Source organism: Takifugu rubripes, chromosome 12 (assembly GCF_901000725.2).
Source record: "Takifugu rubripes chromosome 12, fTakRub1.2, whole genome shotgun sequence".
Lineage (NCBI taxonomy): Eukaryota > Metazoa > Chordata > Actinopteri > Tetraodontiformes > Tetraodontidae > Takifugu > Takifugu rubripes.
The window spans coordinates 11,058,204-11,079,247 of record NC_042296.1 but is presented as its reverse complement, the minus strand read 5'-3'; the positions used below and the strand labels follow the sequence as shown (position 1 = coordinate 11,079,247).

Below are 21,044 nucleotides of genomic sequence, written 5' to 3'. Positions count from 1 at the left end.
AACCCTAAATCACTACAGTTCATCCTGTTAGCTTGAACATGTGCAGCATCCTGTGGCCTCACTTACATTAGCCAGAGTTGGACACGACCTGTGGAGCTCCACTGTAAAGTTCAAAAAGTGTCAGTTGTGTCTTCAAGCTTTATTGGTTGTTTGTTTGAAGCAATATCCCCCTTCAGAAATTGAGAGCAGAGATTCCACAGGTAACTCGTTACAGTAACCTGGATTTTATTGGTAAATTCTCCTTCCTGGCTCAGCATGAAAAGCAATATTGCACTTTATAACATGGGATTACGGATGCGCTGCTGGAGCTCGCTCTTTGGCCTCTAATCCTTCCTTCCGTCATCGTTGCTGTGTTGCTTCAGCCTAAAATTAAGGACTGAGAAAATATTAGTTTTCCGAACTAATGTTTTTCCTGCTATACGGCTGATTTTAAGTTCCATAGAGATGTTTTGATTGAAAATATCCCTTTTTTATTCCGTGTGCCTCCTGTCTCGCACCTCTCATCCACTCGAAACTGTGCGAGTGTCTTTGTTTTTGGACAAAGCTCTCACGCGGCATCTCTTTGCTGTGTCTCAAGTACGAGTCAGATGAGCTGGAAAAGTGTGTGTATCAAGACTATGACAATGACAGCGACAGCGACGTCCCCGAGGAGCTCAAGCAGGACTATGTTGACGAGCAGACGGGCGACGCCCCCCTCAAGAGGTCAGTTCCAAGTCTGGTGTCGCTCCAAGCGGTTTCAAATGCACAAAATAAAACGGCGACTAGTCTGGGATCTTGTTTTAACGTGTTTAGCATTGTAGATTCCTCCTAAGTAACCATGCAGTGTGCTATATGAGAGCTATATGAAGCTTTCTGCTTATGAATAATTCTTTCTTTTTATCTATGCTATGGCTGTCTTTCTTAGTGGTCAGTCGTCACATTATTGTGTCTCAATGTGTCATTTTTAAGATATATGTCTGGGCACTTTAGCTTGAGTGCATAGGTACGACCACCACAGCTTTCTGTCTTCCCTCTGCATGTCTGTTGACACCCACAGGAAACGAAACAGGGCATTATCATTTATTCAGCAGCTCCTCATTACCGAAGCCTTTTTCTGGTCACCATTTCCTCTTAACTGAGCTAAAATGACTTATTAATGATCCTATGATGTTTGTGCTCTTTGTTGAAGGTCATTCATTGATACGACATGCCCGGTATTTTGCCCACGTCACCACATTCAGTTTCCTCCCCATATGTTAGCCCGACATTATCTTATAACGGCTAAAGCAGTGACCTTCCATTCTGTATGAGACACCTCAAATGGTTAATTATTGAACTGGCTGCATAGTCACATTAAGAAATTAAAATGCTTGTGTAATGATGGATCGCTAATACGGCTCAGTGATCGAAGTCACGGGTCTGGTTCTCCAGGCCCACCAGTTTAGAAACTTCTCCATTAGGGTCTTTCTGTTTTTCCTGCTTTGTGTAATGGGTTCTGATGGATTAATTACAGCCTCTGACCCGGCCTAAGCTTTAACCTGACTCCTCGCCGGTGGGGATTAATGACAGCAGCACGTATTACATATTACTCATGATTCTGCCCTAATTGTCTCACCTCAACCCCATGCTCTGACCATCAGTGTATCCCGGGAAACCATCAGAAGCAAGAAAAAGTCAGACTACAACCTGAATAAGGCCAACGCTCCGATCCTCACCAACACTACTCTCAATGTGATCCGGCTCGTCGGTGAGTCCAGCATTGACGTGCACGTTTCCCTCACCTGTGAGAGCGCGCAGCCCGACCGGAGCTCCACTCCGGTGCGCCATCGGCTCCCATTTCTCAGCAGCGCTGTCAACAGAGCGTTGGTGTCACTATTGTGATTGAGCGGTGCTAATAATGTTAGCCAACATCTGACCTTGCATATCAGAAGCTGCTCTTACACATCTCTGTCACGCTCTGACACGCTGTGACACGCTGTGCCCCCTTGACCTTCCCCTCTATCTATCTTTTCAGTTGTGTAAAGTTATTTAAGGCAGCATAAAATTATTATGCATCTATTGGCTCACATTTTTGTGCTAGGACTAATCTGCTGCTCTCTCCTAACTTTTCTGCACGCACAGGATGCGATCAAATATTTTTCTCTTTTTAATGTTGTTGTTATTGACTTAGAGTTTTATGTCAAGAAAGGCCCAAATTTGGGCGTCACTCAGACGCTGCTGAGTCAGTGTTCCCTCCGTTCCTCCTGAGTCAGAAATCAAGAGTAAAGTTGATTTGTGAGTGTTGAAGGCAGCGTTGTCCAGAGAGAGTTCATTATTTTGTTTTATTACTGGCATTTATGAAGAGCTTAGTGAGTGACATCAATTTTGTCCAGAGAGACTTGATTATTTTGTGTTATTACCGGTGTTTATGACTCAACAATAACCTAATTTCACCTGTTTTCTCTAACCATTTCGTACACTTACTGCCTGGTTGAAGTGTTTCCCTCAAGTATGTGTGAACGTTCTACTTCTGAACTTCTTCCTTAAAGGTTGTTGTGTGACTTTTGGTGTCGTTACTGCAGTTTAAACAGCTTCTTGGACGTCTGATGAACCATCCTTTTCTCTGACTCCGCAGGGAAATACATGCAGATGATGAATATTCTCAAGCCCATCGCCTTTGACGTCATCCACTGCGTGTCGCAGCTCTTTGACTACTACCTTTACGCCGTCTACACCTTCTTCGGACGCAATGACATGGTAGAGCAATTCTGCATATGTTTGATGCTTTTGAGGAGTTTTGCGCACCGCATGCGATGCACACACCACATTCCGAGACGTAAGTCATTCATTCCAATCTGGAGCCCCCCCCAAATGAAAAGAAAATACATCATACGTGTGTTTTTCTCTCAGCCCTTTATTTTCCCCCAATGCTGCTCTGCAGTTACATAATGTTTTTTCTGGTGCGATAATAGAATTCATTTCCAAAGATGGATCACTTGAGTTCTTTACGGATGATTTAAAGGGAGCGAGGAAATAATGTCTGGTTCCATCTTTTCCCTATGCTCCCCATCTCAGAAAGGATTTCGGTTGAGCAATCGGTTACAGTCTGCGAGCTCAGTTTTCATCCCATCTGGACAATATGATGTCATTTACGCCGCGCCTCACAAGGAGCGAAGCGTTTGTCTCGGCGTTGCCCTCAGGGAGGCGGTAACGATGGCCATAAAATGACTTCTGTCCCACTGAGGTGGAGATGAAGAGGTTGAAGACTCTTCTGGGGCAGCTCCCAAACACATTATCGGCATGTTTGTTATGTCTTTGTGTGTAACCCTTTTGAGCCATCACGTCCCTCACCTGTTATGATTTAGGGCATTGTGGCCTTTATCTTAACTTTTGCCTCATGATTTGGCTTTAAAGCCTTCTGCTTCTTGTCCCTCTCGGTGCTCTCCTGCCACTCTATCCACCAGTCGTATCTGTTAAACTCTCACACCATCTTTATTTTATTTTTTTCAGTCTGGCCCTCATTAAGTGTAATTTCACGGACCCACTTATTTCACCAGTAGTAAGCTTCACCTTAAGGGAAATGTTAATGTCTCTATGAATCTTTAAAAGCTTATGGAAATTGCTATGCACATATACTTGTGTTTTGACCCAGGATTTGCTCTCTTTCCTCTCACTGGTATCAAGATGACGCCCGTTGAATTACGAGTTTTTCACTGTAATGGCTCATATTTATTCAGAAGCATAAATATCCCATAATCTGTGTATATTGGCCCCGATAAACTAAGCTGCTCTATTCACTCACTCTCATATTAGCTAAATATGCCTCTCTGCCAGGCCCAGAGATTCTTCAGCCATTAATAATCAGGCTTGTATTGCTGCGCGCTCTGAAAACAAAGGTAGATTTAAATAGTTTTTGGAAAAGCAATAAACTAAGACCTGTGAAGGATCTGTTGACAGCAAGTCAGAGATTAAATAAAAGCCGCTACAGAAAGCAGCAAAGTCTTTCCACAGCTTCAGTTTGCTAATGAGTCCAGGTCGGAAGTTCAACTGAAAATGTCGCTGCTGATGTTGTTGTTCCTCTCTGTGCAGCTGTTAAGTCCTTCTCCCACGCTCCATCCATGCCTTTATTTTATCGTGCATGTGTGTTTACTTCTGTCATTGTTCAAAGCTCCTTCTTTTTTTTCTTTCTGCTGTCCACTTGTCTTCCCTAGCCCGTCCCAAGCCCATCTTTGCCAGCTCATGGTGGCAGAGAGGTGGGGACTGCCAGGGTGGTTGGCCCTGCTTGCTTGGTAAGAGAAGGTATCGTGACTTGCACAAGGCGCTCGCTGCCTTGTGAGGCCAGATTAGACGTTCCTGCCGTGTTGTGTGATTCCTTTGAGTTTACAGATGTGTGTGATGCAAAAATGAGTCCAGAAGCACCCGTTAAATGTTAAGTTTGCTGTGCGTTTTTCTCTCTGCCCTTCTCTCTCTTGCCTGCCAGTTAATGTCATAAATAAATCTGCTTTTTTTTTTTTTTTTTGTCAGATTTATTTATTTATTTTAAATCTGGCCCTCCCGATCCCTCCCCCCTCTTCGAATCACAGTCATCTTAAAGGATTGTGTCGGTTCTGAGGCGAGAGCAGACGCTGCTGCGCGAGCTTGTGTGTGTGTGTGTGTGTGTGTGTGTGTGTGCATGATTTACCCTTCCAAAGTGTGTTTGTGCCGCTCTGACTGCCCGTTTGCGTGTCTGTGTGTTTTACAGTATGAATCATCAAGTCTGGGCCTCATCAGCAGCCGACTGAGGACCACTCTGAACCGCATCCAGGAGAGCCTCATCGAAGTGGTGAGAACCCTCTCGCTCCTGGTCTCACCTCCCTCTTCTATCATCACTCTTCACGCTGGTCTCCTCACACCAACAAGCTCCTCCCGTTCCACCTCTGCATCCTCTCCTTTTAATGCCTCCATGTATTTTTGCCTCCATCCCCCGTGACCAGACACGTCCCCACAGCCCTTGTCGACCCAAAATGCATTATCGGTCGTCATTATGTGGCCCGTGGTCACTCAGCCATACATGTGCCTCTCTCTTTAAGTGGCAGCATCAGGGTTGGCGCGTGTTGCTCCATTATCCTCAATCACTACTACTTTCTGATATAATACATAGTAACAATTAACTGGATGCAGGCTTCTTCTTTTTTTTGTTTTCTACATGTAATTTTCCCCACAGCGTGTCTGTCTTAAGTGAAGATTCTGCCTCCATTACGTGATGGTACAAGTCTTGGTTCCGCCTATTATTTGGCTGTGTTAGATCGCCTGAGCTCAAAGACGCCGCAGATGGACTTAAATCTGACCCCAATATAAAATATCACTGAGATTTTCTGCTCCCCTGCAGGAAGATTGTGTTGCTGAATCCTGAGTGGTGTCCTCGTGGTGCACGGATCCATGAACTATGCAGCCGAAAAGAAAAAAAGAATCTTGACTTTTCAATGTGTCCCTTGCGTGCGTCATTATGGTTCAAAATGGTTCAGTTCTATCATCTAGAAATGAGACGACAACTATAATCCAAGTGCTGCTTTATCGGTGAAAAAGGCCGACGCTGCTTATTTTTGTTTGGTGCAACACTCAGTTATGAGAGTCGCTTTTTGTGGTTGTTTCCTGTTGGTTTTCTAGTTAAGATCGTGCACAAAACGGGGAACTCTTGTAAATAAATCCACGTACTGGGATGTTTACAGGTAGGACAGTGGAGAAAGAAAACTAAACCAGAAGGAAAGAACAGATAGCTCAGGGAAGGCGTGAGACAGTGTCCTTTGCTCCCCCAGTGGCTCAGTATTGAGCTTCCCCCTTCAAAGAGTGATTAAGTCAGTTCTATTGGGGGGAGGGGGGGTAAATGTCCTGAGATGGATCCTAACTGGGTTAGCTGGGTTGTTGGTGTCCCCAGATTTTCTCATCCTGTGATCAACTAAAAGATCCTCGCCGCTGTGCCGCACATCTGCTTCCTTGTTGATCTGGTAGATTTCCTCTTTATGACCCGTTTCTCTCCCAGCTGGATGTAATTCTGACGGATCGCTCTCGGTGGTCGGCACACCCCAGCCAGGTCACCGTACGCTGCCATGCCTTGACAGCATTCTGTGTTTGCTGGACCCCTAAATTATAGCTTCTCGTTTCACCAAACCACATCTTCTCACTCAGTGGCCACCGTGGACTTCAGCTTCAGCTCCACCGAGCCTTTCGCTAATGCTTCGGCCCTCTTTTCAAATCCAAACTATCTTGACAGACCCTGCAGCGTCACGGTTTCCAAGCAAACTCTCTTTTTTGCCTTCCCATCTTTGTCTGACAGCCACATTATTGTTATTACTACGATTGTTATTAAAAATATTGAATGAAATCACACGAGACATTATTTATTCTAACTTGCCGTTACAGACGGTGATCTCACGCTAGCGTGAGATTGAATTTATTCAGGTTCCGTACACAAAGAAATGCCTGTGCACCTGCATACCGAAACGCACCCCCACTCGCTCCAGAGACTGCAGCGGGGTACACCTCATTTGTAAACAGATTATAAACTTAATTGCACGCTGCATTTCAATTGAGCTGCCAAATCCTTGCGGTTTTGTCCTTTTGATTTGCAAGTGTGACTGTCGGAGCCCAAAACCAATGTGCTGGTAATGATCCAGAATCCCGCGTGATTTCATATCGTCTCAGCCGAGGTGCCGCGTGGCCTCGGCTTAAATTGGGATCTCCATCGGGGGGGGAAAGGAGAAGATCATTCCCTCTCTCGCAGTCCGTGTCTTCCTCCGTCATTCGTGATTACCTCTCTGAAACCACGTCGCTCCTCAGGGTCTGACGGGATTTCGTTTAGAATTCTCTCAGCTTTGACTTTACGGCTTCAACTCGGGTGTGTCTGAAAAGGTGCGAGGTTAGGAAGAAACTTCGGAGCGGGGCAGAGACATAATTGTCTTCTCCGATTCCCACAAATTGCCTGTTACGTAACGTTTCTTCGGGCGCGTGATGTTTACCCAGGTGTGGAGCTCTGGGATGATCCCTCCTACGTGAACTGAATGAGCCGTGTTACGGAATAATTTGCTTGCTTTGATTCCGGTTGTAAACTTGCTTGCGGGGGTTGGGTGGAAGCGACGTGACACAAACATGGGCCGTGGCCATACCGTCTCCGTCGGAGGGTTCGCCAGAGCCTCGCCGCTCTGAGACAAAACCACCGGGGACAAAAAGGCGCTCTGCAGGACCTTCACGTGCTTTCTGTGCACGCGTCCTTGCAGTTCCACATCAATCATTCCTAAGTGGCAAATAATTGAATGAGTGAATGAATTAATGAATAATTAAGAGTAACAGAGTCACTAATGACTCAGCGTTTCATGTTAGAGGACTGGGACAGTCGGTCCTTGGGGGGGGGGGGGGGTGGCCGGAGTCCCTCGTTTAGCAAAGGCTCATTGGATAAAATGTGTTCTTCCTTCTAGAGGGCCGTACTTTAGAGGTACCAAAGGTTGAGTTTGTTTTTGGCGCTGCATAGGCAGCACGTCCTGAAAATGTCCTCCAAATGAGGCGCTGATATTTTTCGGCACGTATCGACGCCCCTCTGGATTGTTCTCCCGTCTGCATCGGCGCTGCTCACATGCTGTGCCGGGAAGCAAAATGTCAATATGCTCTCAATACGGCGGCCCTAAGCAGCTTTGTCGGCTGTTTGTTCTTTTCAAGGGTCCGACAAGGTCGAGCTGCTGTTGCCGAGCGTTGTCTCACTCAGTACCCTTACGTAACTCCTAAACAGCAAATCATCGCCTCCATCCGTGCTCGCCGTATCCGGCTAAGACGCGCCGACAGTGCGACTGGAGGTGGATTTTGTTCCGGCGCGTGTACGCCTGACTCGGAGCGAAACTAGACAAAGAATGTGCGCGTGCTCCAAGACCTCGGCACTGGGGTGTGACCCCGGACCACAAGCATTCCAGGGAGCTGGCCGTGACCAGGAGGGAGAGCACGCGTCTTATCTGCTCCATAAGTAAAGCACTCGTTACGTATGGAACGTAAAAAGCTGTACGGTTATCCATCTTCCCGTTGTTCTGCTGCCCGGCTCCAGTTGTTTATTAGGTGAGGTAAGAGGTCAAGGAGGAGGAGAGGAGGAGGAGGACATGTGTCCATCAGTTATCCACCTCTCTCCATCGCATGTAACCCGGGACAAGGGGTGACGTCCCAAAGTCCAACTCTGAGTGAGGACGTGTTTGTTTTCTCCTGATGATGAGCAGATATCTTCTCTTAAGACCGTCTCACTGTTGTTAGTGCAGCTGCGTCCTCTGCATGTGTCCTTATGCTATACTTGTATATTGGACTCTCTTATCCATAATGAGTGAAGGGAAGGGCGTCCTTGAGGGATGTCAGTGGTGAGTAAGAGAGTCTGCCGTCAAAGTTTGCTCAAACTCATCAGCCTTTTACCCTCATCAGTCCATTTTCCCTCTCCTATTCTCCTAAACCTCCCACGTAATTGGTTCCTCCAAGCGTTTGTGTGTTTACCTCTTTCAGTATTTACCATCAATCGAGGCCGTTAAGATGCCGCGATAGCAAAAATTGAAATGATATCCGTTTTTTTTTTCTCTTTTCATTTGCATGGTTGCAGTTGCGGAGATAACACTGTTGTGTTTAGGACGGGAGCACCCGACCATGAAACACAAATATGAAGGTCTTTCCTGTACAACAGCCCAGAAAGCCCAAGAGAGAGCACACAAACGTAGATGCTGCCCTGCGCCGCCGCATCGTTAACACTCCTGTAGACTCCCTGCCTCCCAGCCCGGATCCCTACACTTGCTCAAAGAGGGTTCACACTTCATGATGCACACCCCGGTCTCTTGGGGGAACATCGCTGTCCAGATTGGGGTCCTGGCTGGGTCCCGCCTCTTCCTGTGAACGGTGACGCCAGCCAGAGAACGCCATTCGACAGGGATTATTGGGGATAATTAGACTCCTCGACGACCGTTGACTCTGCCGCCGTCAGCACATTACAAATATTGACGTTTTGTTGGCGAGCCGGCCTGATACAGGCGTCCTGTCAGTGGTTCCGTCCGCTGGTCGTGCCCCCCACCGGGATGAGGATACAGTTGATCTCTGTGAATACAGCAGCTCGTCACATCCTGCCGACGCCTCGTCTCATTTCACTGCTTGGTAAACATGGTGGTGATTAGGATCGTGGACAAGTCTGAAAGCTTTCGCGTTGTGGAGGGGCTCTTTTTTTTCTCTTCCAACAGCAACGCAGGTGCTCGGACTTATGGGAAAATGTGTCATCTGACCCAGGTGGCACAGAAAATAAATGAAGGTCCTAATTCCAGATGACATTTCTCTAATGAGCAGCAAATTTCGTAGTATTAGAGTGACAAAGAGGTGCAACCGGAACCACTCGACAGTAATTGCTTATCGGCCCGTCCTCTCAACCCGCCCGTGAATCCCCGGGGAGAGGAGCAAGCAGTCAATCATAAAAGATTGAGACATTTCAGCCGAGAGATCACTTTTCCACTCTCCCGGCTCACTTCTTCCTTCCTGATAAGGGCGAGCCGGCAGAATTATTTGACCTCTCTGAGTTTGCTGAACCTCTTTTCCCGTGAAAGTCGTTTCTCCTCTCGTTCGCCTGGCCAGAGCTACATTGCCCTTGCAAATGTATATGCAAGTAACCACGTGTTAAAAACGTTTCCTCGGGCGAGAGCCTGCGCGTTTCACGCATTGTTTCATTCATTCCTCCAACAAAGCCCCGTTTCGACGCGTGCAAACGTTCCAGGTCCTCATGAAAGTAATGCAGGAGTGTGATAAATTGCTACACGTGTATCCCGCGGCAGCGGGGTCTTTCTAGGGCGCTGGCGATATCCACGGGTCCAACTTTGTTTAGAACCGCCTCACCGAGCTGTGCAGATTGCTGACATGAAAAGAATCCCTGTGAAGTCCCTGCAGAGGTGGCCTTGCTTCCCTCTTTACTGTAATCACAGGGTAGGCTGAGGAAAAAACACCTCGTTGGCCTCCCCTTTCTTTAAGTCCCCAATATACAGCTTATGTAACATCTATAGCCGCCACTGAGATAAGAGTCTGAGAGAAATCTGGTTGGGATTTTCCCTCGTGGAACTGAAACGCGGCACTATTGTGATTGATATAGAAGCACCGAGCTGATGTCTCCTGAAGGCAATATGGGAGGGAGATAAAGTCCCATATGAATACCGTAAGGAACAACAGAATCTCGTTATAATTATGTCCGTCCATACACCCCTCATTAAGAGGACATGTGTTTTTTAATGTTTTCAGCACATATTGTCTTTGATCTAAAGAACAACAGCACAGATCCCCCCATGGATGTTCAGTTTTATACATTTTCTTTGGAGTAGCAGGGCTTAGTTTCTAATCAGGGTAGCTAAGCTGCCTCACTTTGATGTTTGAGATTTTCAAAGCCCTGCCTTTGATATACCTCACATTCCATTTTGTTTCTGGCCAGTCGATACCGTGAAGGATGATGATGGTTGCCCTGGTTAAACGAGCAAAAGTGCCACCCAGATTTCCTCTTATCCTTTTATGCTTTTATGTTCCTTCCCATGGAACAATCCCACTATCCTGCTATCCACACCTTCCCATGGAGGTTCTTCCAAATGCCCGCTATCTTTACTCATTTGTACCTTTTACCTGAATTATTGATCATACGGCTGAAGCCTAATCGGTGCCTGAGCGGACGGAGACGCTGGCCTTTTTATGGATGAGAACAGAGAGCAAGTTTAGGATCAAATTAGGCGTCTGTAACGAATGCCGGGCGCAGTGCTCGTTTATCACAGCGGACCTGAGCGCAGGGCGATCGCCATGGACACGCTGGATCAGCCGCCAAGTGAGCAGAATCAACCCGAACACACGGGAATGGAGTCGGGAGAAGGTCGGATTGAAATAAACAGGGGAAGAGAAATGTCTGCGCAGGTAAACTGCTGTTGGAAGACGTGTGATAAACAGGAGAGGGCGCGAGGAGAACGCGGTGGGAACGGTGGGCCGGGTCAATGCTGTCGCAGAGATTCTGGATCTCATTAGTGTTACTGTGTCTGTGTTGTAGAGGGAGACGTCTTTAAAATAAATACCCACAGACCAGCAGCCTCCATCGATTTGACTTGGTTAAGCTAATAAAATAAAACCACTTGTTTCGTGTTCAATAGTGATGAAACAAACCAGCCGAGCAGGAGACGGCGCTGCCTCTGTTTTCGCTTCTCCTGATCAAATCGTTGGGAGCCTCGGGTCTGGGCCAGAGGAATCTTAATTAATGCATTATCGCGAGGACGTCCCATCGCGCTTCAACCTGATTAAACAATTAGCATATTTGCCGATCTGCCGTGTCCGACAGATCAAACCGGATGGCGAATCTCCTCCGGAGGAGGACAGAATCGGTTCAGCCTCGCAGGGCTCCGGCTCGTCTTGACTCGCACTAACGTGATCTCTGGAGTGACCGTCGCCTTGTCACGAACCTGAATTACACGTGGTCTGTCCTCTGCCCTCGTCAGAGTTAATGAGCGTGCGTACGCCTCAAACGGCTGAGATCCACACAAAAGGAAATGTTTATAGGAAGAGGGATGAATGGAAACTGTAGGCTAAGGCTGAGTCATGTTTATTTATGGGTTTTCTTTGCATTTTTTGCCACATGGCTTGGTCACGCTCGGCGGCGCTGAGCTCGCCAAGTTTTTCCCGTCTGTTAAAACCGGGACCACGTGAAAAGGCGTCTCTCGGGTGAAAAATGAGCGGGAATATTTTCCGACCTGTAATCTGCCAAACTGATGACAGGTACAGAGGAAAGAGCGGCCTGAGTGTGTTCGCAGCCCACAGATACGCCCGGCGCTCAGTCTCGTATTTTCCATCTCAGAAAAGGAGCCTGAGCTGAAAGAAGCTGGTTAAAATTCTGCTTTTTCCTCCTGCCAAGTTAGGAGAGGAGGCCATCGATGATCAGACTGGTTCTGTGTCACATGATAATATTGCTACTAATTAATGAGTCTTGGCCGCGGCGCCGTCGAAGGTGCTGTACGAGACGAGTGTCATTAGGATTCATTAATTTAATGTAGTTAATTTAATCCACCTGACGACATTTTCTAGTGTCTTCTCATTGCTACATAACAAGGAAAAACCAAAGGAGGCATATGCAGATGTGGTGTTTGTGTCCTCAGCTTCTGCTCTCCCAGCAACACAGATGGAATTTGACTGCAGATTTAAGTTTGTTGGTCTGTCTCGTAGCATGTAGCATTCATTAGCATGACTTTAGCAGCTTTGGCATTAGTAACCTCAAAGAAGACTCTTATTTCCCGGATGAATGCACAGTCACCGCTGGAATTATTGCCTTGTGGCCTTGAAGACCAAGTCGGTGGCCGTGAACTGGAGCCAAAACTCAGCCTTGTTTTTATGAGAGCAATAAGTCAAATACTTAACCGAAACAAACTCCTAAACATCAAACCCCTCTCACTCACTGCTAACCTTTTACTCCTCTTTAAATGAGGCTTATTTTGGGGTGTTTTTCCACGCTCTCAGCTCGCTGTCGTACATGCAGAGCGGCGTCTTTGTGTGGAAACGTGGTCCCACTGTTCCCTAAAGGTTGTGGTCATTAGTTGTGAGCATGCTTTTTTAATGCCGCCCTTCTAACGGTCACACTAGTTCCTGACGCTTCCTGTTGAAAAGGCCTCGGCACAGGTGGTCACGTGACCCTTTTCACCCCGTTTGCTGTCTCATTGCATGTTTGCTATAAAAGCTGTTTTATTGGGAGTTCTTCCACAGTTGGCTTTATTTAATTTAACACTCGTTAACATCATTTTAAACCCACGCAGAAGGTCACTTGTATTTCTCTCTCCAAGCTTCCTGATCTGGATCAGCAGCCTGGACATCGCAGCATTTCAGAGGTTCCCAATATTTACCAGCAACACAGATCATTGACTGATCTTTGTTAAACAAGCTTAATATCAAAAAGGAGAAATTCAGCAGCATCAAACCAGTGACCTTTAGGGCATATCAGGATATGCAAACATGCTAATTAAGAAGTCGGTGCTACATTGAAGTCCAGGAGCTTCTGAAGCCACCAGAAGCAGGTGGAATGCTGATGAGGGGGAACCTGCTGTTTGCCTCTTAAACATGGAAAATTCTATATTCTAAATGTCATAGACGACGTGTGACAGCTCCCCGGAGCTTCCTGGGCAGCTCAAACAGAAACACAGCTTCTCCCGACGCTCTTTCAGACGCTGTCTTCCTTTCTGTTTTTTTTTTGGGGGGGGGGGGGGGTGTTTACGCTGTAGGGACACAGTCAAAGAAAGGTCAGTCCTCACACAGAGCCCCGAAAAATAAAGTCAGACGGACTCGATGGGTGAAGCAGCAGCTGGCAGGTCGCCCCCCCCCCCCCCAGATGAATCAGGATCATCACTTACATTCACTTTACAGCTTGTCTGAGCTGCATTTGCGTTGAAAACTCCGACCTGCTGCATTCAGCGCTGCCGCGCGTTCAATTTTCCGCTTCACCGGGTCTTCGCTGGCCCCCTTTGTGGGAGCTCTCAAACTTTCGTAAAAAAGCGGATTAACGGCAGAGGAGGCTCAGCTTGGGTTTGTGGTGTGTTTGGGGTCGCTGTGGTCTTCGTCCGTAGACTTTTATCCCTTAACATTGGAGCGTTTCCCTTTTTTTTTTGCTCTTAACCTGTGATAAATAGATGACGGTCATTTGACCGGCACGCCGTGTCTCTCTGGGCCTTCTGCTCTGTTTCCTGGACCGGATGCGGAGGCGGCGACCAGCGCAGGCGTCTGGAAGGATGAGACGATGGTGCTGGAAGTGGGCGCAGCAGCTTTAGCTCACACTCACTCATTACCTGTGCGATTGCCATCGATCCACCCCTGTTCTGGGGGGGTCTTTACGTGCCCGCCCGATACCGAACAATAACAAGTCTCCTCCCGTTTGGAATTTCAATGGATTCCTCTCTGGAAATCTGTGGTATTGTTATTGATGGGTGGGGATTTGTGTTCATACCTTTCTTTCGGAATGAAGGCTTCGGGGGAGGCGGGGGCGGGTGGAATACAGGAACGAGAGATAAACAGTTGCTTTTCAGGAGTGTTCCGTCAGCAGAATCCGCTTCTGTGCCGGGAAAGCTGAATTCCCTTTGCTGAACTGAGCAGTACGGAAATGGCGTCTCCACAAGCGAATGAATGAACCTCATCAGTCGGGGGAAAATGTTTGCTCACCCGTCCGGTTGCCTGTTTTTCAGGAGGCGGCGGGGGAGAACGCGGGAGTCCACGGAGCAGTGGAGGAGAGGAAGGAGAAGGTGCCCAGTCCCCACCTCAGCCAGCTGGTGGTCCTCACCAACAGTGGGACCCTGTACGGGTTAGCCCAGCGGGTGGTGGCCACCGAGTCTCTGTGAGTACACTTCAGGAACGGCCACGCTTCTACAAACGAACGCCGTGGTTGCAGCGGGATGGGGGTGGGGGGGGGGGGTCCTGAAAACACTTGTCAAAGCTTTTCCACTGATCAAGTTAAGGAGCTGGATTCTTGCGCGACACAAATGTTGGTAATTTCATGAGACGGCAGCTCTGGTTATCAAAGGCTGGTGCTGCCTTTCAGAGATGGATGCTAAGTGAAGCAGAAAATGGCCCCCGCTGCGACCCCAACTCTACAGAGGTCCGCGTGGTTGGAGCTGTTGACAGTGGCTGAACCCGAGGGCCCGGGCGACGGCGCGACAATAACGGGCCCGGCCTCGGCGGAGAGCCAGAGAGCGGAGGGGAAGCTGCCCCCAGCGAGCAGACGCGCTTATGAAAAGGCTCAGGTGTCGTCGGCGCTGATCTGATAAAGCGTGGCGGCGAGGAGCGCCTGAGCCGCTCCAGCTAACGCTAACGGGATTTTCCCCGCTTGGCAGGCGCAGCACGCCGCCGCGCGCTCGTGTCTCCGGCTGCACTCTCGCCCAGCGTTGTTTATTCTCACACTGACGGACAGATTCCTCCAAATGTTCAGGCATCGACCAGAATCGGAGCGTTGGGACGCACGCGGGGGGGGGGCAATGTGCCGATTAGGGCAGGTGGACGCTGACATTTGTGTCGGAGCGCCGTTGACGCGTGTGCAGGCGCGCTGCAGCCTCCGGCGGCGGCGTTCCGGGTCCGGACCGCCGTTCCTGCGTGAGATGTGTGATACTGACCGAGGCTCCTTCTCTCTTTATGTCCCAGCGTGTTTTTAGCCGAGCAGTTCGAGTCCCTGCAGTCCCACCTGGACACCATGATGCCGGCGGCCAAGAAGCCTTTCCTGCAGCAGTTTTATTCACAGGCAAGCATCCAACCCCCCAACACCCCCCCCCAGCCTGAACCTTCACCTTGAGCCTCATTTCTCTCTTCCCTGACATTTACATGGCTCAGACGCACGCCGCCTGTTTTCCATAAATATCCAATAAATACCGTGTACTGTATTTTACTCTTTAAACACGACTCCCCCCCCCCAGAAGAGTCTTGTCTGCTTCCTGTCTGCTCTCCCCTTCTAACACACATTACCTGCCCCCCTCCTCCCCCTCCCCCCCAGACGGTGTCTACAGCCAGTGAATTAAGGAAGCCGATATACTGGATCGTCGCCGCCAGGGCCATCGACTACGAGCAGATGCTTCTGCTGATGGCTGGAGTCAAGTGGGACATTAGGGAGATTATGTCTCAGCACAACGTTTACGTGGACGTCCTGTTGAAGGTAATTGTGTTGTGGGGGGGGGGGGGTCACTCTCAGCAGCTGAGGGGGAGAATTCATGTTTAGCAGCGTTAATGTGTCGGCATCACCTCGCCGTTAGAATAGCATCACCTTCCACTCGGCTCCTTTCAGCTTAATAAAAACTGTAAAATTTGTCCCCCCCTTTGAAAAATAATCCCTTCACCCCCCCCGCCGCCCCCCCAGGGTCACTTCACCAGGCAGCAGAGGGACTTTTAGAATCCTCTGCTGCTCTTACATAACTTCTAACTACCGTTAGCTCTGGTCCAGCCTAGGGCAGAGGGGGCAAAGGGGGGGCAAAGGTTTTCCTGGAGGGTCCGACATAAACGTAGACCCGTCTGTCCTTGACCGGCCCGCCCCCCCATAACCACCGCTGCCAACTCGTTAAGGCCGTAATAATGCATGTGGATTGTGTTGCGTGCGCTGATGGAGACATGTTGTTATATTGCACCCGGGAGAATATTTTATTCATGGAGTCCTGTTGATCACCGCTGTTCAACAATAGCATCATTTGCATATAAAGTGCTCGCCGCGGTTCATTGAGAAAAATCCTCAAGTCAGGAACTATTTTGGGACCGTGTTGAATTTCCTTATTAAGGGGGTTGAATAAAGACACACAACAAGGCCGCGCTCGCACGTGCGCGGCGTCCGAACCAACGCAGGTTTGGCTGAAGCTGGTCACGGACCTTCGGGTCTTTCCTCTCGGCTCCCAGCAGAAGGTGTTTAAAAAAGCCCGAGATCTGAGTGATCCCGTGATCACCGCCTGATCCCTGTGATGGAAAAGGACACGGCTCCGCCTCCTCAACACCCTTTATTTCTGTCCTTTCCCCTCTGTCTGTCAAGGAGTTCGAACAATTTAACAAGCGGCTGGCTGATGTTTCCAGACACGTGCGCATTCCTCTGCCTGTCTCCAACGTCCTGTGGGAGCACTGCATCCGCCTGGCCAACCGCACGCTCGTCGAAGGGTGAGTGTGTGTGTGTGTGTGTGTGTGTGTGTGTGTGAGCGCACCTTCAAAAGTACAACTGTTGTGTTATTTGATTAAAAAAAGGAAATGGCGAGCTGAACGCGCCTGGAGGCCATGTTTGATGATCCTCGAAATCCTAGAAATATTCAGCGTGTTGAGCGTCTGTACGGGGAAACCAACAAGAACCGCGTCGGAGTAACGATTCTCTTCGGCGCGTCGAGGATTTCCGACAGCGCAGCCAATAATCCTGGCCGTTCCCACCTTCTGCCGGGGAATCGGCGCCACGCGGCCCCAACGGGTCGCCTGTAAACGCAATTCACACATCAAAGTGGGATCCAATAGGGGGTCCTATCAGAAGCAGATGGAACCCCGTCGGTTCTTCTCAGCGTTCCGCGGGAACATGTTGAATTTCCTTAAAATCCCGCTCTGAGTCGTGGTTTCGTGGTTGCCAGGTCGTCGTTTTGCTGCATTTTTAAGCGTTCTCTGCAGCGGGGACACTAGAAGCGACCCGCAGACGTCCCAACACGCTGACGCTCCCACCGCCCCAAGACGCCAGAATGACGTCTGTTTGCTCACTCGGCCTCTGTCCACCCCTGAAATGGTTCTGAGGTCGCAGCCCAAATGCTCGGCACCAGAAATAAAAAGGTGCCGAGTAGTCGTGCGCTGGCAGCGTGTCTGGAGCTAAAGATGCTAATCTTTAGCCGCGCTCTGTCCCGCAGCTACGCTAACGTGAAGAAGTGCAGCAACGAGGGCCGCGCGCTGATGCAGCTGGACTTCCAGCAGTTCCTCATGAAGCTGGAGAAGCTGACGGACCTGCGACCCATCCCCGACAAAGAGTTCGTGGAGACCTACATCAAGGCGTATTATCTCACGGAGAACGACATGGAGCAGTTCATCAAGAACCACAGGGTGAGTTCCTCGCCTCCGGGAGCCGATCCGTCGTTCCGGCTTGCGTTAGCTGACCTTTGCTGTCCTTCAGGAGTACTCCATGAAGCAGCTAGCCAACCTGGTGAACGTTTGCCTGGGCTCCCACATAAACAAGAAGGCTCGTCAGAAGCTCCTCGCCGCCATCGACGACATCGACAGACCAAAGAGATAGACAGGCGGCGGCGGACCTCAGGGGCATCGAACAGCCACATCTCAGCAGGAACCTCAGTGTGGAATGTCTTTATTTTCTGTTCCGAGCATTTATGCTCTCGGAAACACCAACTATTCCTGACAAATACTACAACATTCACTCTAACGGTTTGGGTAAATCCAGTCCTCGGGGGCTGGATTCAATCCAGGTTTTCCATCTGACAGGTAGAGAAGCGTTCATCTTGGGTTCCAGTTCATGGTTTCTGCCTGGTAGGACACAAAACCCGGCTTGTACCGGCCCTCGAGAACTGGATTTGCCCATCCCTGCTCTAATGATAATGCTTCAGGAACTGTTCTAGCAGTATTCCCAACTCTACAGAGAAGACAAATCCAGTGAGATTTAGAGGAACTAAGTTTGTTACTCCACAGTTTCATCTGACCGAATGTAAACGAGAGAATGCTAACTGGAATCACGCCGGGCTTCTGCCCCTTTGGATGCCGGCAGGATTCCGTAAAATACGCGGTTTGGATTCCAGAAAACTGGAATGCCGGAGCGTCTCTGGTTTAGCCATCAGCCTGCAGGCGGAGCCGCGGCAGCTCCTCGCCGTCCCGTCCACGTGGTTCACACTCAGCGCTACGCATGTTCGTGGGATCTGTTTATTCGGTTTTATTCCATTTGCTGTTCGCGATTCCAACCGCGCATTTGGGACGCAGAGATTCGAATTTTGACGATGATAAAATAATATAAACGAGCGTAGCGAAGAGCTAATTGGCTTGCTAATCGTGGCGGGAGGACGTGACGGTCGGGCGTATCCGTGCACCTGCTCCATCAACAGCACTGTAAATGTCCGTTTGAAGAACGTATTTATTCCTTGCAGTCGCCTTCGTCTGTGTTTGGGCTTTATTTAATGATTTCGATGATTACAAACCTCTCAGAAAATGCTGAATGTGTAATCTTTGTGCAGCCCTAAAGAGGCTCAGGTGTGATGTAGCTGAAATCAGTCGTCAGTCTTTTAGATTCCTGGGATGAAACTCAATGGTTCTAAGTAATAAACACACTACTAATCAGCTCTTCCGTTCTCATCCTTGCTCCGACTACCGGCCTCGGATATGTGACATTTCTCCGGTTGCATTGGTGCCAAACGTTAACGGGATGTTCAGCCTCTTAAAAACACGGATGTTTACAATGTTGTGGGGACCTGAGTGGATCCAGGCCCCGCCTCCAGCCTGTATGCCCCGCCCCTCCCTCCTGGATCTTCGCATTGCCGCCCCTCAGTCATGTCCCACCACCGTTGGACCCCTTTAACACCCCCCACCCCCCCCCCCCAGTTTCATTCCCTGAGTCCCGGCTATCTGCGCCCCGGTTGCCCTCTGTGAGGGCTGATAAGACTTGATTCATGTCTGTTTAATCGCAGAACAATTGCTGGCAGAGTCAATTAGCATTGTTTAGCCTGCAGAGGGGCGAGCTGTGGCAGCAGCCACACAAAGAGCTCAATTAGTCGTAATGATGCAGGAATCTGGTGAGCCGTGTAGGGACGGAAGCTTCTAATCCGGCGCTCCTCGCTCATCAGACCGTCGGGGACTTCCTCATCGGAACCGTTCGCACATCCGCTTTGAAGTGATTTCAAAGCTGCTTAAACGTCTAAAAGTTGGGATGGAAAGGGGCTGCGGACCGCACCTGCTGACCTCTGACCCCCGTCGCAGGGAGCCGAGAATGCTGCCGTCTTCGTGAGGCGTCCGTTTTTTCCACTTTCCAAGTCCTCAGCAAAGACTTTGGTGGGTGTGGTTAAACACGAGCGTGAACCTCGTGAAAAACGTGGTAGCGGGATGTGAAAGTGCTAATGCAGAAAACAGAAAATGACTTTCTTTTTATAAGGCTAATGCTAATATCCTTTACTGGCATTGATTGAGCAGCTAATTGGATGTTAGCCTCCGCTGCATAAACTCTCGTGACAGCCCACTGAGAGCCTTGTTCCACCACTCGCTGCTAATTTGTTGCTTGACTGACTGAGCCTGGGCGGGAACAAATGTTGTCTGTGGTCGTCAACGCCAGGCTGGCAGGAAAAAAAAAACCCTCGTTACTCTGGGAAATAAAGTCGCACAAAACTTTCCTGCTTTGAAGTCACGCGCTAATGCGCACTAGCCGTTCTGACACATTTTGAAATAAAAGACAGCGTCTCTACGATGCTGGACGGAAAAGTGGAATTGTTGACCCAAGGGAGAATTTATGGACCCGTTTTAACAACGTTTTCTGTCAAGAAATCCCTGCATTTGCTGTTCCGATAGTTTGGATAAAGTCATCAATCAGGCGGCTCCGCCCACAGTTCTTGTCTACAACGCTACTTTTTCTGCCTTTTGGTCCAAAATGTCCCGTAACTCGCAGTCGTCCCCCTCTCATCCTCTACTGCCTTTATTTCCCTGATGAAGAACGTGAATGGCTACAGATGTTTCGTTCGGCGGCGTTCCCCAGGGGTTAATTCTTATACCACCGTGTTGTTCTGCACTTCAGAGACTATAAATCTGGACTCCTGGACTTTGGAAGCTTCTGCAGTTCTGACCACATTTGATTGTCTTACAGTTGTAATAAACTGGAAAATCGCTGATGCTTTACAGGATTCCTGGCAATCCTTGGTGGATTTTTCCCTCCCTAATTCTCCGGGAATGAACGGAATTCCGGTGGTTCCTGCTCGGCCTCAGCAGCAGGCTGGCGAACGCGTCGCATCTGCCGGCTGTCCCGGCTTTGATGCAAAGGCGGGAAAAAACAACCAAACATTCCATCCCCGTTGTTCCGATCGGAACGCCCAGTGACGGTCAGACGCCACCTGATGCCACCTTCTCTCGGCTGAAAGCTGTTACGTGCTTTAGCTTTAGCATTAGCAGCGATCAGGATGGAAAATGCTTCGTTTGTTTGTCTGAAACCAGCTGAGAAATTATGGAATCTTAGATTTTCAGCACATTTTCACGCGTTTAAAGAAAAAGGGTCGTTTTTTCCATTTGATCTTTCATACCAGTGAGGAGGAAAATCTCTTCCTCGTGCTGAAACGGGCTCCTCGGCCGTTCCAGCTGTTTTCAAAGCCGAGGCCTCTTCAACCGGCGTAAACGGAGCGTCACCACCAACAAAAGACAAGGAAACACGATGCCAAATGGCACATTTAAAAAAGGTGGTGGAACAGAAACATCTGGGCTGGACATGGGCACGGGCTCCCGTCCTCCCATAGCTGTGGGCTGCGATCCTCCTGCCTTCTTCTGTGGTGTTTGTGTCCTTGTTGCCAACGAGGTGCTGAATCACGATTGTCCGCAGTGATGAATTTCTGTCTTCCGTGGACCTGAAGGCGGATCTGCTTCGTGTGATGAACGGCTGTCTC

The 21,044-nt window shown here is 49.2% G+C and overlaps 1 protein-coding gene across 4 annotated transcripts in view; it reads left to right on the top strand.

Moving 5' to 3' along the window:
* vps50 (VPS50 EARP/GARPII complex subunit) overlaps positions 1-18,749 on the top strand; it is a 48,008-nt gene extending 29,259 nt beyond the window's left edge. The window contains exons 19-29 of one of the 4 annotated variants that reach the window (XM_029845225.1): positions 578-702; positions 1,620-1,726; positions 2,594-2,715; positions 4,170-4,247; positions 4,700-4,780; positions 14,169-14,317; positions 15,118-15,214; positions 15,464-15,622; positions 16,481-16,602; positions 17,322-17,438; positions 17,582-18,749. In XM_029845225.1, coding sequence (XP_029701085.1) covers positions 578-702; positions 1,620-1,726; positions 2,594-2,715; positions 4,170-4,247; positions 4,700-4,780; positions 14,169-14,317; positions 15,118-15,214; positions 15,464-15,622; positions 16,481-16,602; positions 17,322-17,438; positions 17,582-17,594 — 1,170 coding nt within the window. In that variant the 3' untranslated portion in view covers positions 17,595-18,749. Of the gene's footprint in view, positions 1-577; positions 703-1,619; positions 1,727-2,593; positions 2,716-4,169; positions 4,248-4,699; positions 4,781-14,168; positions 14,318-15,117; positions 15,215-15,463; positions 15,623-16,480; positions 16,603-17,321; positions 17,512-17,581 lie in introns of those variants that run through there. The other 3 variants (XM_029845224.1, XM_003969309.3, XM_029845226.1) reach the window with 3 other exon arrangements.
* Positions 18,750-21,044: the final 2,295 nt, after the last annotated feature.